The sequence below is a fragment of the Trifolium pratense genome, linkage group LG1 (assembly GCF_020283565.1).
Source record: "Trifolium pratense cultivar HEN17-A07 linkage group LG1, ARS_RC_1.1, whole genome shotgun sequence".
NCBI lineage: Eukaryota > Viridiplantae > Streptophyta > Magnoliopsida > Fabales > Fabaceae > Trifolium > Trifolium pratense.
The window spans coordinates 15,358,010-15,375,441 of record NC_060059.1 but is presented as its reverse complement, the minus strand read 5'-3'; the positions used below and the strand labels follow the sequence as shown (position 1 = coordinate 15,375,441).

General features: G+C 33.8%; 2 protein-coding genes and 1 long non-coding RNA gene across 5 annotated transcripts; all 3 read right to left on the bottom strand.

Moving 5' to 3' along the window:
- Positions 1-718: 718 nt before the first annotated feature.
- LOC123889026 (putative F-box protein PP2-B12) lies at positions 719-2,464 on the bottom strand. The gene is made up of 4 exons (XM_045938203.1): positions 2,195-2,464; positions 1,989-2,101; positions 1,022-1,271; positions 719-973 (listed from the first exon to the last, which is right to left on the bottom strand). Exons 1-4 carry the CDS (start codon positions 2,462-2,464, stop codon positions 719-721), a joined length of 888 nt encoding a protein of 295 aa, XP_045794159.1.
- A 1,227-nt stretch (positions 2,465-3,691) lies between these two features.
- Positions 3,692-6,463, bottom strand: LOC123889016 (putative F-box protein PP2-B12). The gene is made up of 5 exons (XM_045938193.1): positions 6,164-6,463; positions 5,793-5,914; positions 4,881-5,098; positions 4,542-4,835; positions 3,692-3,717 (listed from the first exon to the last, which is right to left on the bottom strand). The coding sequence occupies exons 1-5, from the start codon at positions 6,461-6,463 to the stop codon at positions 3,692-3,694; spliced, it is 960 nt and encodes a 319-aa protein (XP_045794149.1).
- Positions 6,464-11,344: 4,881 nt separating this feature from the next.
- Positions 11,345-14,978, bottom strand: LOC123881372. Of its 3 annotated transcripts, none has more exons than XR_006808421.1 (7): positions 14,606-14,835; positions 13,836-13,956; positions 13,216-13,302; positions 12,981-13,124; positions 12,200-12,568; positions 11,922-12,040; positions 11,345-11,690 (listed from the first exon to the last, which is right to left on the bottom strand). It is a non-coding gene; the product is annotated as an uncharacterized LOC123881372 (long non-coding RNA). The 3 variants fall into 3 exon arrangements; XR_006807762.1 differs by having other exon boundaries at positions 11,346-11,690; positions 13,836-13,942; positions 14,606-14,978; XR_006809563.1 differs by having other exon boundaries at positions 11,346-11,683; positions 13,836-13,942.
- Positions 14,979-17,432: the final 2,454 nt, after the last annotated feature.

The window sequence follows — 17,432 nt, the reverse complement described above, 5'->3', positions numbered from 1 at the left end:
AAAAGGATGAGGCGAAACCTGCTTTGTTCCTTGATGTCTACATGTAAACAGCAGAAACACAAGAATACAAGAGCTTGTATAGTTCGGTGAATATTGTTGGTTTAATTACAATTTTAGTTCCTCTATTATATTTTGTGCTTGTATCTGATGTATTATTTTAATTTGAATTTGAATGAATGAATATTTTGTTTTAATAAAAAAATAAAATAAAGTGGTCTTCCTATCAATTTCCACCGGTTTTAGTTCCTCTCACATAATTATGATCACATGTGTCATATTTTTAATGATATGACAAAGAACTCGCAGACGTGTAAGTCCACGTGTACTAACTTTTACAATGTCACTAATTGCATATTTTGTAGAGCCGTGTATTGTAATCCGAACCTGTCTGAAGTTGGTGAGTCGTATGATAGGTAACTATCTCTTGCGGTTCGGAGAGGACTCAAGTGATAGTTAGTACCCCTTTCGGGGTGGACCTTTCACTCTATTTTTGTTTTGGTTAGGACCTTTCACTCTATTTTATTATATACGCTTAGCGAAAATAATATTTTTTGATACACCTAAGACATGGATTTTACATGAACCAATGGATCGTGACAAGTCGTTTTTTTTAATTTGTAAAAACACCAGAATAAAACTCAAAATTAAAATAACAAAATATGAATTATTATAAAAACAAAAATAAAATAGAAAAATTTGATTTAAACCTAATTTAGGGCTAAATTAGGAAGAAATCCCAAATCTTCTCCTTCTCCCTCAACATACTATGTGACATATATGCTTCTTTAGGCCTAACTTCTATTCCTTCAAGAAAGAAATTTTCCATCTTTCCATGACCCTTTTTCTGGATAACACTCATCCGTACTACTTTATCTTCAAGACTTGAATTGAAGAATTTTCCCATCTCAATCTCAAACCACCCATCACTTCTCACACTAGGACGTTGCAATCCAACTACTTTAGGCGTCGGCCGCTTCCCGCATTTGCATTTTTTATTTAGGACACAACCGCCGTAAATTACCGAAGCACGATGGGGGCGATGATTTGTTTCGTAGAGGAAGTATGGATCCAAACAAACAAATTTAGTGATGCAACGGCCATCTTCAACACCAACGGATAACTCCGCAGGTTCATTCTCAAATCCATGGGCACCGTTCATCTTGAACACGAGATAAGCCGCATAGTGAGTATTTGGGGACAAGGAGAGACTGTTAATAGTCCCACGAATCTCAAACCACGAAACATTACAAAGCTCGGCAACTTTAGGGAACCTGTCAAAATTAGTGCAAGAAGTTGCAAAGATAAGAATATAGGAACTGAGAAAAAATTGATGTCTTGATATGACTTTGTATAGATATAATATCTATTTTGTAACATTATAAATTTGTTTCATCAAATTTGATGTGTTTGATAATACTCATAATCTTTTTTGACTGTCTTATAGTTTTTTTCAGATGTTTTTTTAATTCCAATTCTAACCTTATTATTTTAATTTTATTATTTATTTCTTTATTTATTTTTTAACATGATCATGAGCGAATTTATTGATGTTGCACCCACAAAGAGGAAAACAATCATAAAAAATAAGATCGCTAACTAGGGGAAATATAACAACTAGTATGAAAGGGAAGCATTCGAAAATAGTTGCCCGCTCCCATCGATTAACATATATTTTTATGTCATTTTATACTTACAACAATTAAATTTACTAAATATTTAATTTCATTCTATTAGCTTTTCAACTATCATCGAAAAGCTAGCTTATCAGCTATTATAATTTAATTTTACAAAACATAGCCATAAACGAGAATGTTCCAAAGGTAACATAACCTTCTAATTAAACTCTGAAAAAATCGAACAGAAGAAAAAAATTAAAATAAGCATCAAAATCACTCCTTCACAAAAACAGTTCATATAACCAACGAAAAGAATATTGTTACGATAAAGAATTTAAGACATAAACTGAATAGAACTTAAGAGCTAATAACCTGGAATTAAGCTTAGTATTCCATTTTTTCACACGGGCACTGCAAGCAATGGTGAGTGATCTAGCAGAAAGCATGTAAAACATTTTTCCACTCTTTTTATCTAATTGAAAGCTCTACATATATAAACACATACAAAACTTAATTAACATTCTGAACTAATTAAACATCTTAAAAAATCAATGATAAGCCCTAATAAAGAAGAATACCTTTTTGCCGTTGTCGATGATTATAGGGGGATTAGGGAGAGCGAGAAACATAGCCTTTTTAGAAGGAAGGTTGGCAAGGTAAGGATACCATGAGAAGATAGCGTCGATGAGATTGGAATCGGAAGGGAGAAATCGATTCCAGACGTCATCGGAATTGGAGGCAGAATGGAATGTTTTAGAAACGACGGAGAGCCTACAAGTATCAATGGGAGTCGTATGAGAGAGTATTGTAGCGATACATGATTCTGGTAATTCTTCAAATTCTACCATTCTTTTGCTTTTCTTTGCCATTTTTTTTGCTGTTTCTTTTTTCCAGCTTAAGACTAATTGTCAATGTTGGTATTGGAGTATTTATACCAATGTTTTAAGAACCGGACCGGAGGTCGAACCGTTGTGACAACTGGTTCAAGGGTCAACCGGTCGGATCGGTTCAACCGTTATTGAACCGTTTATATTGAACCGTTCATATAATTTTTTCACGTGTTTGAGTCTATGGTTGGAAAGGAAAGATTTTTGATTTTTTAACCTTTCAATTTCAATCCATCGTGTTGTCAAAATAAAAAACCTTTCAATCCATCGTTTTTTTTTATTAAAAAATCAGTTTTTTTTTTTTTTTTTAAGTGAGAGAAAAACCGGCCGGTTTTTCCGGTTCACCGGTTCACCGGTTCACACCGGTTCACACCGGTTCATACCGGTTCTTGACCGGTTCCACTGACTAGCGGTTCTTGCTAGTCGTCCGGACCGCCGAGGGCACCGGTTCGCGGCCGAACCGGTCGGACCGGCCGGTCCGGTTCGGTTTTTAAAACATTGATTTATACTACGGGTTTAGATTTTCTTTTTTTACAAACATTAGGGTTTAGTTTTTTTTTTTTTTGACAAACTAAGGTTTAGATTTTTAAAACGAGTAAATTAATATATTATTTAGAGGAGAGCTTGTATAGATATTTCCTCATTAGCGGAGCAAATTATATACTTTTCGTGGTACTGGTTTATTGGCCGTATAGAGAACAATGTTAATTTGGTGTTCTCTAATTGGTGTAACAATCTTTTAGCCTGTTTACAATGTATCTAAGCTGACTTTTCCTGAATTGTAAGAGTTTAGTACCTTTGTACTCCTTATAATCCACTTTTTTGCTTATAAAAAATGATTTTTTTTACAAACATCAGGTTTTTTATTTTGTTACAAGAGAGAAAACAAAAATTTGGCGCGAGATTTTATCTCTGGCCTCACGAATACTCTATCCCTAATACTTTATTAAAATAATATTTATAAACGTATATTTATAAAAGTACATATATTTCTACACACTGCAACTATATATAGATTCGTCCATGACGGTTCTAGTCCCCTCCCAATTGCAATTACGGAGGATCGAATTATATTCCTCCCAACCAAGTTCAGTGTCAATCATCATAATCGAAATTAAATTGAGGTCTTCACGATTGGTTGTTGAGAACTTCTAAATAAATAGTCAAATCAATGAAATTTAATATTTATCACGAGTTGTTAAGTGGAGCAAACTCTGCACAAAAACACATCTAGAATAAGTTGACCCCTCTTCAAAAATAAAAGGTTAACCATATTTGGGTTAATAACGCTTTGTATAATATAATACAAGCTAATGCTACTGTACTAGAGTTCCACCGAGGTCAAGTAATTAAAACTATTATAACAAATGCAAATGTTACAAAATTTATTGTTATATTGAAAGTTCATATTATATAGATCATTCATAAGAAAATTTAGAAAAATTAAAAATCATTTAATATATTATTAACACCTATTAAAATTAAGTTATTTAAATAAAAACGTTAATAGTTTGCATAACTTATATGGTGGCAACATTTAGTATGCTGAAGTGAACAATTTGTTAATCATGGTCAAGTTGATTTTTGACCTTTAGATCAAATATAGAACACATTTTTATTAGTAGATTTTTTTAACCCATCTCCTTCTTTACTCAAACCCGAAACTCAAGATTCACATCACATTTTTCATGTTCAAACTCAAACTTATCTTTCCCAAAGTTGACCATCCTATTCATGTTTACTTAAGCTAATATTCCCCAAATTTCAGCATAAGTTAATTAATAATCAAATATGAAATAAAAAAAATTCTCTGTTCCAAATAACAACCACCAAAAGATTGTACCAAAAAAAAAAAAACACAACCACCAAAATAAATCATTAAATCTAAAAGAATTGGGAAATTGCTAGGAGAGTTTGATGGAAACGATAGAAAGCATGAAACCTAAATCTAACCATCAAGTAATAAACTAATCCATATCATCATCATCATCGTCGTCCTCATCATCATCATCATCATCATCATCATCATCATCATCGCCGTCGTTGTCATCGTCATCGTCATCGTCATCGTCGTCATCATCATCATCATCATCATCATCTTTAGGTCTAACTTCTATTCCTTCAAGAAAGAAACTTTCCATCTTTCCATCACCCTTTTTCTGGATAACACTCATCCGAACTTCTTTATTTTGGAGATTTGAATTGAAGAATATTCCCATCTCAATCTCGAACCACCTATCACTTCTCACACAAGGACGTTGCAATCCAACTACTTCGGGCGGCCTCAAAGAAATGCATTTGCAGTGTGTTTGCCTTCGACGGCCGTAACCACCTGAGACATGGCGATGATGATTGACATAACGGAAGTGCGCGCTACTGAGTATTTGGGGATCCAAACAAACAGATTTAGTTTTGTAACGGCCACCTTCAACACTAACGGATAACTTTGCAGGTTCATTCTTAAATACATAGGCACCATTCATCTTAAACACGAGATAAGCCGCATACTGAGTATTTGGGGACAAGGAAAGAGTGTTAATAGTCCCATGAATCTCAAACCGCGAAACATTACAAAGCTCAGCAACTTCTGGGAACCTGTCAAAATTGGTGCAAAAACTTAAATATACGAACTGAGAAAAAAGTTGAAAGTGATTCATTTTATAGCATCATATATGGAATATGGTATCATAAAATCTTCATCAAATGACTTTATTTGCAAAGAAAATTAATGAAGATCAGTTGCACATGACAATACAAATATACGATGAATCAATAAATGAATTAGTTTAATATAATCCAGATCATAAATGACTTTGTTTTTTACTTAAGAGCTGATAACCTGGAATTAAGCATAGAAATTCATTTTTGCTTACAAAGCTATTAGAATTTGGGAGGCTTATACTGAACCACAAAAATTAGCTTGAGAGTTGAGGTTTGCACTACACTTATAAAGACTATCTATGACATATCTCTAGCCGATGTGAGACTTCTAATAGACGCGCACCGGAAGCAATGGTGAGTGACCTAGCAGAAAGTATGTAACATATTTTTCCACTCTTTTTAAGCAGAGTTTTTTTTTTTGTTAGAAATTCCACTCTTAAATATATGAGTGAGATGTCTGAGATTCAAACCCCAGCCCAACTATCAAATATGTTAAGCAACAATGACTACACCAGTTAAGATTTGAGAGTTTAACGAAGACATGTTGGTAATAACAACACTGTAGAAAATAAAATAGTACACTATAATCAACTCAAAAAAATAAAATAGAAACTTAAGAGCTAATAACCTGGAATTAGGCTTAGAAATCCACATTTTCTTATGACTTGCACTGCTTTCGCAATCAATGGTGAGTGATCTAGCAGAAAGCATGTAACATATTTTTCCACTCTCTTTAAGCAATTGAAAGCTCTGCATTTCAACACATCCGAAACATATAATTAGCATTCTGAATTAAACATCTCAAAAAATCAATAGCTTTTGTTTTAAACAACAATCAATTTAATAAGAAGACCTAAACCTAATAAAGAATATCAGAGGTTACAAAGAAGAAATACAGCCTGTTTTCTAGGTAGCCCACTTGGTTGAGGAGTCACTTTGCAACTTAAAGGTACTTGGTTCGAAACTTGGCATCAGCAAAAAAATAAAAAGAAGAAGTACCTTTTTACCATCGTCAATGATGAAACGGCGATCAGAGAGAGCGAGAGCGAGAAACATAGCCTTTTTAGTAGAAGCATTAGCAAGGGAAGGATACTGTGAGATGATAGAGTTGATGAGATTGGAATCGGAAGGGAGAAAGTAATTCCAAACATCGTCGGAATCGGAGGCAGAATGGAGAGTTTTAGAAACGACGGAGAGCCTACAAGCATCAGTGGGAGTCGTATGAGAGAGTATTGTGGCAATACATGCTTCCGGTAATTCTTCTAATTCTCCCAATCTTTTGCTTTTTTTGGCCGCCATTCTTTTGGTTTTTTGTTTTGTTTTGCCAAGAAAGAATAAATGTGAAAAATGGTCTTGGAGTATTGAGTATTTATACTAATTTTATTTATTAGGGTTTAAATTGATTTTTTTTTTTTGACAATGGGTTTAGATTGAATTTTACAAACGTTAGGGTTTGGATTTTTAAAATGAATAAAGTGAGTAAATTAAGGACTTGATTGACAAAGAGAAAATGAAGGGTTTATTTTTAAAATACAGATTTTTAGTGAGTTTTGTGAGGGTAATTTGCCCATACGTGACATTATTATTTTACATAATTTCAATAAATCTTTTTTTATAACCAATTTCAATAATCTTATTAAAAAAATTATTAATTAAATAATAAAATACTAGAATAATGCTTAATCCTACGAATCCGAAACTACCATTCACGAAATACACAACCACTTTACCAAAAAAAAAAAAAATGACATTGGCTGGTGACGTGTCCCTCTCTCAACTAGTTAAATTTCTACAAAGAAAAATGCTATATGCAGCGAAAATTGGTTTCACAAAGTGCTCGCGAATGAAATGTCAAACAGTAACTGCGTGTTCTTCTATTTCTCTCTCCTGCGTGTTCTTCTTCCACAATTCCTTCACACCTTCCATGGTAGTAGAACATGGATCTCATCAAAGTAGAACATAAATCTCTTATTATCCTACCTTTTCGAGAAAGACAACAGAAGTTTCAAGTTTCAACAATCAACTTCCTCGTTTTATCTGTCATTAAACTCTGAATCTCTAATACCAGTATGGTACAGGGTTGAAAATTAAAAATTGAAGTGAAAGCCACAGTGTGTGCATACATGATTTTGCAGTACAATTCAAACTCATAAATTTCTATTTTTCCAGTTGCTAATTTTTTCCTCTTTCAATTTTCGATTTAACAAACATCCTATTCCTGGTAGCAAAGATCGACGATGGTGATGGCAATAGCGATGAACTGATAGTGTATTTATTTTGCATGAAATATTTTTATTCTATTAAAAGTTACCCATAAATTGTGGGTTTGTGAGTAAATAAAGTTAAGATAGTAACAAAGTTGTCAGGTCCATGTGTGCCACACGCTTCGTGAGACTTTCGTGATCAAAACCTTCGCACTATATAGCATAGCTCTTCTACAAAAATGTGAGCCCAAAATTCAACGTGCTTTCTTTCCTTCCTAGCGGCGCTGTGCTTCCCTGAGGTGTTGTGTAACTTGTGTTTCTTCATGACGACTCTATAACAGAGGTTTTCCATCAACCCCTCTCTCATCCTCTTGCAAAAGGAACACAACATATTAGGCTTTTTTTTTAATGAACACAACATATATTAGGCTTAATTTTTTTTTTTGTCAAAAAAGGTTTAGTTTAACTTTTTTTTTATATAGACAGTTTAACTTATTTAATTATTAGGGATCCATATATTTTATATTTTATTTTTGACGTACCATATATTTTAACTTATTTTATTATTTAATTGATAAAAATATTTTTTATAAGATTTATTGAAATTAAATTAAACAATAATGCACTTGTATCAGTTTTATCCATGTACCATTTGTGATATTATAAGTGAGTTTGTCACATCATCAAAATTGGCAAAGAGATCAAAAGTAAACAAAATTAAAATAGGATGACCAAAAACTAATTTTTAAAATAGGAAAACCAAAACTTTAAAAATAGAAAACCAAACCTACATTTATGTTTTTTTTTATAAGACCTGTTGTTGCGTCAAAAAGAAAAAATAAGAACCGTTTTTTTTTTTTTTTTACTTTTTTTCATGAGAGGAATATTATTATTTTTTGAATAAACCTTTTTTTACTTTAATAAACCTTTAATGTTGTTATTTTAATAAATACATAATGTACCTACAATATTTAATATTAATGTTCTTTTGATTGGCTGCATCTGGGTAAAACAACATGAACATTTGGGAAGAGAAGAGTCATCATGTACGTGGGACAAGATGCTCCAACATGAGTACATTATCTGGACTCGGTGTATTAAAACATATTACGTGCGCTACAAGAAGCCTTTTGTGAACTTTGTATATGTTTAAACTAGGTTGAAGTATACCGTTTTACCTTAGGAATATTTGTTAAAGCTTGTCCAATGACCAAATAATTTAATACGAGCTCGAATAAATTGAAGGAAATTTAATTCGGATTTAGATCAAATCTTTTTGGTGGACAGCTAAACAAATCTGCAACAAATAAAATTAGGTTTTCTCAATCATGCAGCTATTGGCAGGGACGGATCCAGGAATTTTAGTAAGTGAGGTCGAAATTATAACGTAAAAAAATATAAATTGTTATTTATATAATTTTAATATTTTCTTATACAAAATTACTTATTTTAGTTTATTAGTCAATACTCATAAGATACTCATTAGCAGTGTTTTAAAAACCGGACCGGACCGGCCGGTCGAACCGGTTGGACCGGGAACCGGAGGTGCAGCGGTTTGGTCTGATTGCTGGACCGGATAAGCAGTCAAACCGGACAGAACCGGAAAAAACCGGTAAAAACCGGTGAACCGACGGTTTTGAAAACCGGCGGTTTGATTGTATTTTTTTTTTTTTTACGTGTTTTGTGTTTTTTTTTAACGAGAAAAATTTCAAATTATAGCAGAATCAGAATAAAAAAAACGAAAATAGAAGTAGGAAGGACAAAGAGAAACAGAGATTGAGATCCGGTGAGTAAAAGAACTGAATATGACAAATTATTCCCAAATCCAATTTACAACAAGAAAAGAAGAAAAAGAAAAAAGGAGATGAAGAAGTTAAAAGAGAAAAGAAGATGATAAAGTTGTTTTGGTTCTCTCTTACATCTCTTTAGCACACAGTAAATCCGTCCCTGCCCATTGGAAAAAATCCAGCAGATAATTTACTATACAAGGGGACTCAACCCTAACAACAACGGACGAAGCAAGAATTGAAGATTTTGTTAAAGATTTTGGTGTTGGAATTTCTACTTTGCGTCCATTATTTGTGTTATTATTGTGTGCACCACTTTGCGCCCTTATTGAACATCAAAAGGCATAGAGTTGGTTCGTTAGTTAAGTTGTAATTCAACATTCTTTAAATTGTTGTTTGTTTTGGTCATTAGTGAGTGTAGACTATTGACTCAGTGTGAGTGGATTTCCTTTTCATGTTAAAAGCCCCCCAGAATAGGTGATATTGCATCGAATTGGATTACCAATTCTGTGTTTTCATTATTGCTTTATAGTTTATTTCCTACTGTATGTTAATTTGTTTTACACATTTTCTTGGACATTATGTCTAACATTTTTTTTGCGGAGAACGAAAATTTCATTTATTTTCATTTGATACTCTTAAATGAATGGCATGATAAATATGTTTTGTCTCTAAAAAAATTATCAATTTAATTTTGTTGCTAATCTCTAAAATTTTGTTGTTAATATGTTTTGGCTTGATAAATATTTTTAATTTTATTCATTCGTTATTTAAGCGACTGAATCGTTTTTGCACCGTTGCAATATTCTGCAACTTAAGTAGCGGACGATATTTATATATATAAGGCTTGTTTGGATTGACTTATTTTTTAGCTTAAGCGAAACAGCTTATGCTAATAAATAAGCTTTTATGTATTATTATAAATTTTTCAAGGTAGTTTATGAAGAAAAACAGCTTATAAAAATACAATTTTTGTTAGTAAAAACTTGTGAATTAACATAAAAATTTATTTATTTGCATAAGTTATTTTCATAAGCTCAAAAATAAGTCAAATTCAAACGACCTCATAGTCAATGACCTTTAGTCACAAACATTTCTTCTTCACACCAACTTTCGCAAACCCTTAAAAAAACTTCATTTCCACGAAATATGTGCTACTAACACACAACCAAAGCATCAAGGAACTCTAAAGAAACCCCACTAAGCTAAATACAAAGGTAATGTGTATCTTAAACTTTCCTCATTCAATTTCGCAAGCATTTCGTTTGGATCACGTAAAGTCACTATAAACTGGTCAGATGCGCTACTTAATAACGGATCACTCTGTAACTGAAACTAACTGTATTTATAGTTTAACTGTTTTATGGATCAACAAGCACTTCCATGGTTAATGCGAAGCCTTCTAAGGTTATGGAAAAAAGGCGATGGGAAATCGACCAACAAACCGATGATTGTGGAACCCGCGGTTGATTTTTGCCTACAATTCACCACGGCTAGAAAGTTTACCATGCAAAAAGAGATGCAAAAATGGCTTTGTGGTGAAGCAACGAAGTTGGGATTTGTTGCGGTGGTTGTGAAGTCCGACATTAATGGGGGGTAACAATAGAAAAGTTTATGTTATGATGGGTTGTCAATGATTTGACAGCCATAAGGCATACGTCAACAAGAAACAGGAAGTCACGAAAACATTAAAATGCAATTGTTCATTTAAGCTTAGAAGGTATTTGTGAGTGTCATCGACGGGACACACAATCACAAAATGACAAAAAGGTTTGAAGGTCATAAATATGGCGAGCTGCTAAAACCGGAGGAGTGGATATTGGCCACTACAAGGAAAAGAAAAAGCAGCGGCAGCTGACTTTGGCAAGCGGCGGCGGTTTTGAACTGCCGCTATTTGCGTTTGCGGCAGTTTCGCAGGCGTCGCAGATTTCGGCGTCGCTAGGTCATCCAGCGGCAGTTTTGGCAACTGCTAGAATAACCGCCAGTACGGTAGTTTCCGGCGGTTTGGTATGCTTTGTGGCGTTTTATTTTTACTGAAACTTTAAAAAATATTGAGAATATAGTGGCGGTTTTAAACCGCCGCAAAACTTAAATATGTTTTAAAAAAAAATTCCCAACAATAAATTGGGTATTTCCTCAATTCTTTTTCCTTTTTTATTTTATTTCTTATATTGGTATTTACTCAAATCTCACCAACTAAATGAGTCTTACTTTCCCATTATTAAAATAACTCATCTATATGTACAAGGATTACACATTGGAGAGTAAAGATACAACCTACATAAAAATGCAGGAACCAGAACTATCATCCGAAACAAAAAAACAAAATTAAGAAAAAGTCCTCCTAGAACAATAGGCCCTTTTAACAACACAGACTACAAACAACAAATAGAAAGAAGAAAGAAAAAAAAAACATAACACCATCAGGTAGGACCAAAAGGAAAGGCAAATAAAGAACAGCTTGAGCGCCAAAACAGAACAACAAACCACCACCCCCACTGCAGACCTGCCACGAACAAAAACACTACCTGTACCCTGAATAGAAAATACAGTAAATAGAGCACACACTACTGTCACAACAATTTCAAAAATTAATGCACAAAGCAGATAGACATATCAAAACAACAATGAATATAAAATGTGTTAAGCACAAGCATACAACTTGCGAATTAGTATCAACTAAGAAACAATTAAAATACAATAACAATGGATTATTCACTTATGAGATTAGTACTAGTAAATCTATAAAGAGGGATGATTGATTACCTTTTGACACATAAATCCATGAACCTTACATCTTCACCAAAGTCTCTATAATGCTCTTAATCAAACAAGTAACATCGAGACATAGGAAAAGGAAAACACCAAGTAAACTCTCGTACCACCTGGAAAAAAACCAAGTACCCTCAGGACATATGAAAACATTATACTTATAAAGACCTTTGATTCTCTACTTCTGATCTTATATATTGTTCCTAAGACATACCTTACTCAAGAAATCAACTACAATGTTATTAAAAGTCAGAAAAATCTTGAAGTCGTACCTCTGAGATATTTACCCCGACTTGCTTGAGCATCAGCTTCAGTGTTATGGCCCTTAAAACATTAAAAAACAGACATTTGTTAAAATCATGAAACAAGGAGGTAAAATTATATGGACTAATGCCATTGATGCTAGTGATTTTCTATTCAAAGTAGTGGAACTAGTATTTTTAATTTCAAATCATACAGGTTTTGACCATTCAAACATTTGAATCATATATGATTTTCAATAAAGATATATGCTAGTGATCTTTAGTAGTAGACAGATGTGCCAATTAAAACACAATTTGAATAAAGTTATCCCTCAGCTGCTGAGCCTCATTACACATGCCACTTAAATTCTGGTTGTTCACTTTCCAGGAACCCTCAAACTGATGCAAAACCAATAAAAAATGTGGTAAATTCGTTAGAAAAATACGGTTATTAATAAGTAATAAGCAGAATGATCAGTAGTAATAATCTTCTTCAACTAACCATTGGGAATGATATGAATTAAATGAATCCTTAAATTGTGTTTAATGTAGAAGAACAAAACTAATGAAATTTTTGTACATGATTTTTAACTTAACCACCTATGATTTCCTCAATCCTCTAATCCATAATTTTCTCTTGTCCAATGTAGAAACCATATAATTGCTTGTAATTTCAAATCAACATGCAATATTTTTGAAACAATTGGATTATGTTTTTCTTTTTATCATCATTCATTTCATTCAGATGCAAGTTAAGTAGTGAAATATAGACCAAGATTGGTTAATGCATACTCTCTCTAAGGGAACTAACCTGGTTGCAAACAAGCTGAGAGTCACCTCGAACATAAACACGATCATATCCTTGGTTGGCTACTTCTTTCAATCACAAAATTAAACCTTGATATTCAGCAGAATTATTTGTCTGAGTGCCCAGTCCTTGACTGAAGCGCTGAACCTGTAAAGTGACCCAAGGGTTATTACTACATTTGATATATAGCATATAGCTTTATAGTACAAATATGAATATTGATGCATAGAGTAGACACCTGGTTCCCATCACGCAGCACAACTCCTGCTCCAGACCTTCCAGGATTTCCACTATATGCTCCATCGAATTCAAGGATACAAGAACGCTGCAAGATTTAGTTGATGCTATGTTATCTCATAGATAAAATAGAGTCACGACTTAGGATATAAAACCCAAGAGTTGAACATGCATGTCAGCACCTTCTACTAGATTTCAATTTTGCAGAACTTATATATCCAAAACTATACATTACCACAACGTTTGAAGTGTAAAAAATATCATAACATAGACAAGCAAATTAACATCTAAAGTTAAAATATTAAAACTAAGCTTAAATTTAAAATTCACAAGTTTAACTAATTACAATCATCTAAGTCTAAATGCAAATAATCTAAGTCTAAATGCAAGTAAATAGATTAATTGTATAACATGTTTGAATGATAGTTTTCTATTTTCTAGTTTCTATTATCATGGAGCTTCAATGTAAATTTCAATAAGAGATTAAGTCTATAAAAACATACAACACAAATATCAATAAGAGATAAGGAATACGAGTGAAAATGCTTCTTTATAAAATTATTAGAAACTGGATGGAGCTCTTGTGAGCTTCCAAGGTATTGAGATGGGAGAACACTTTACCCCACGCCTAGAACACGTCCTGGATGTTCTTTTCCAAAAACTGTTGTGTATGCAGCATCAGTCAGAGAAGAATTTTCTTTGCGATGTGTTTCTAATTCTAACTCCTCCTGTATAATGAAAACTATAAATTGAAATAGAAATAAGCAAATAAGCACTTCATAGAAATTAGAAGAATATCTTTCCACATAATATCTTTCACCATTGTCCAATTAAAAACAACATATATATTCATCTCAGTCACTTGAGAATGTACAGAGGTTGTGGAAATGTTGTCCAATTTTGATTATAAGCCCTACATCTGCAAACTGGTTAATTACTGCAGTGTGGGTTCAATTTAGTGATGTTAATTTTTGATAAACCTTAACAGCTTAAATTGTGTAATTGCAGATCCATTAATATCAGGAATGAAACTCAAGTGGCAAGAATGGGTAGGTAATTTTACAACATAAACTAACATACAACAGATAAAGAACAAGAAAAAAAATACAAAGAAATATCAGCATTAACCATACCAGAACAACTTCAAGCAAAATCAAAAGGGAAAATTAACATTCCATCTTCAAAACTATCAAAACCCTAACAATCAAACAACAGAACAATCCAAGAAATTAAACCACTAAACTCAAAAACCCTAAAATCAAACTGTAAAGAATCCAAGAAATTAACAAATTAACAAATCAGAGTTAACAAACAATTAAGTAATCGCAGATAGAGAGAGATACAAAGAGTGATACAGAGAGAGAGAGAGAGGGAGAGGAGGAGATAGGAACCTGTGTTGAGAGAGAGTAATCGGAGCTACGACCGGAAAAGCGGCGGATGGCAAGGAAGTGCTAAATCCCTAAAACCTGCGTTGAGAGGGAAACGTGATTCAGATTTATGTTTTCTTAAAAGCAAACAGGGGCGGTTTGAACTGCCGGTTTGAACTGCGGTGAATGTTGAAAGCGGCGACGGATATTAGCCAACTGCAGCTAGTTGGCCGCCACTATATTCCTTTTTTCTTGTAGTGGGCGTCTGAGATGTCAAATAACAACCCATTCCCAATAAATATTCTATCGACGATGCTCGATGACAATCAAGCACATATACAATATAATGTGTGCCATAGATTGAGAAAGGTGGTCCGACGGGTAAGAATGGAGATGCAACAACGTTTGTTGGATATCCTTTAATTAAGTAGCGAATGACTCTATCTTAGTTTTCCAAAAAATCACAGACAGGCAGAATGCAAAAAATATGAAAAATATTATTAATTTTCATTACAATGCATTACAATATATTTGTTAGACACAAAAGTTACATCGCCGGTTTCTATAGTGGTTTGTTGGTCTTGAACACTTACTCAAAGAAAAGTTACATAAAAAAATACTATAACCTAATGACATATTCGTTCAAGATGTCACTGTAGGCACGCCCATATGAACCCATCGCCCTTTGACAAATGCAACAGGGGCAACAGGGTTGGCTTTGACTTTGGGCGCAATATTTCCATGTTGGCGAGGGCGCGCCATTGGCATCTCTATCCGAGAAGATAAGTTTACTCCAGTGCCAGTTTTTGCTTCAACAGTTAGGGACCTTTCAGCTAATCATATTGTACCCAATTGGAACACAAAAGTCCCTTGTTGATGAGTATAGCAATCCCAAATATTCTTTTTCAAGGAAACCAAATCAATCGTTATGTCTGACAAACGACGAACTTTGCGGCTTTACACACAAAACTACAAAAACTAAACAAACTAAATTTACGAGAAAAAAAAAAAGAAAAAGAAATAGAAGAAGATAAGGGAGAGGTGTGAGCCTTTAGTTTTCTGAAGATTACTATTTAGACAAACCTTGAACCGATGCAGAAAACTTGACCACCGTGAGAAACACGTAATGTCACAAAAGAAATTCTCTAAATTTTTTTTTTATGTGGGAGTTCTAGACTTTTAGGTACTTCTTGTACTATTCCCCCTTATTTCTTTTATTAATATGTTTTAGCCTTTCTCAAAATGTAACATAATATGTTGAACATCCACAAACATGTTCTGCCACCAAGGTGCATGACCCCTTGGTAGTTATTAATTCATGGAATGTTTTACTTATGCCTAACATCAAATCCTTCAAAAAAAAGAGACCACGTACCTCTTTAATATTCATCTCTACTTTTTCATCTTCAAGGCCTGAATTGTAGAACAAGGGTTTAAATTGCGTTCGCATCCTCAATTGCGGCCACAGTATTGTTGATGCGGTAGCCACCGCAACCGCATCACGCCGCAATTGCGGTGTGATCTTAATTCACGTGTACGGTGATAGGACTCGATCTCGATTACGATTAAACATTGATCAATAAAATAAAACAGTAGAATATAGTAGTGAATAGAAATTCTTATTGCTGGAAATAGCTAGAGTTCATGTAGGATCTAGCTCACAATACAAACAGAAGACTAAAATGTAAGGAAATAAGCTGTAAATGATAAATGAGGCACTTCGAGAGGCCTTAGCTCTCCTAGGGTAAAATTCACCACTCAAATCATGCATAAAAAACAATGGCAGGAAAACATTCTCCTATTTAATCAATCAGGTCTAGATTTACTTTCTCTTCCCTCGCTGAATAAGGAAACATTCCTATAAGGGAATGATTAGCTGTATCATTCTGCCCACGTTTCCTTTTATAAAATCTGTCATAACTATCAATACCTCCCCCTTCAAAATTCTCCTTGACCTCAAGGAGGAATCTGGGAAACTCTTCTCATCTTGTCAGCTATCTCCCAAGAGTTTTCAAATTCAGGCAATCCTTCCCATTTGACCAAAACTTCCACTTCTCCTTGGTCATTCCTTTGAGTATCTAATGCTTCTTCAGGTTCTGGTTCCAGCTGCGACTCTTCATTCAAACCAGTTGGTAAAGGTTGGAAATGATTCCTTCTTCCATAGACCCAATTAAGCAAACAATAGATTGAAAGAGAATTTCTCCAATAGCATTCACAAGCAACTTTAGCCATAAAAACATTGAATTTTCCTGGATCCCATGGTATTATCCTCACTGATGAATTTAATACCACCATTTTCACAATGGCTAAATGAAACAACCCCTCTAGGTAGCAAACACGGAGATTCCAAGTAAACATTAAGAATGTTGTCAGAAATTTGTCACTTGTTGTGGATTTCATGAACATGGCATGAACAACTTGCAAGAAATCAAGGAATTTAAGCACAAACTTATCCTTCCAAATTATGATTGAAGCTAGTGACCTTGGTACCTCCTTTGAAACCATGACTTGGGTAGTGTTCTTTGAAAATTTCAATATTGAACTGAATATTATTATTTCCAGAAATTTCTGGAGACAACTCTGATTGCAAAAGTTGACCCCTTCTTGGAATTCAAAGGTAGTGATCAACATGTCCCCTAACCCTCCAATTATCTTTGAGAACTTATAGTTTTCATGCTTTGAGAGCCTTAAAATATAACAAAGAACAAGTGCATATGCAATGCAGAAAGGCCACTGATCTATTCCATATTCACTTCCCAAAATTGGTTCCTTCCCAGGGTCCCACTGTTGAAAACTTGTCGAGTCAGCTTCAAACAATCGAATCTGTAGGACAACTTCACTCACTCTGTCT

Bases quoted from the DNA above. Each gene is read 5' to 3' on its own strand.
- LOC123889016 (XM_045938193.1), bottom strand. From the start codon at position 6,463: ATGGCGGCCAAAAAAAGCAAAAGATTGGGAGAATTAGAAGAATTACCG. The intron at 5,915-6,163 runs GTACTTCTTCTT...GTTGAAATGCAG, and splicing joins TCATTGACGATGGTAAAAAG to AGCTTTCAATTGCTTAAAGA. The intron at 3,718-4,541 runs GCGATGATGATG...GTTTTTGTGCAG, and splicing joins CGATGACGATGACAACGACG to AGTTTGCTCCACTTAACAAC.
- LOC123889026 (XM_045938203.1), bottom strand. From the start codon at position 2,464: ATGGTAGAATTTGAAGAATTACCAGAATCATGTATCGCTACAATACTC. The intron at 2,102-2,194 runs GTATTCTTCTTT...TTATATATGTAG, and splicing joins TCATCGACAACGGCAAAAAG to AGCTTTCAATTAGATAAAAA. The intron at 1,272-1,988 runs GTTATTAGCTCT...TAATTTTGACAG, and splicing joins AATACTAAGCTTAATTCCAG to GTTCCCTAAAGTTGCCGAGC.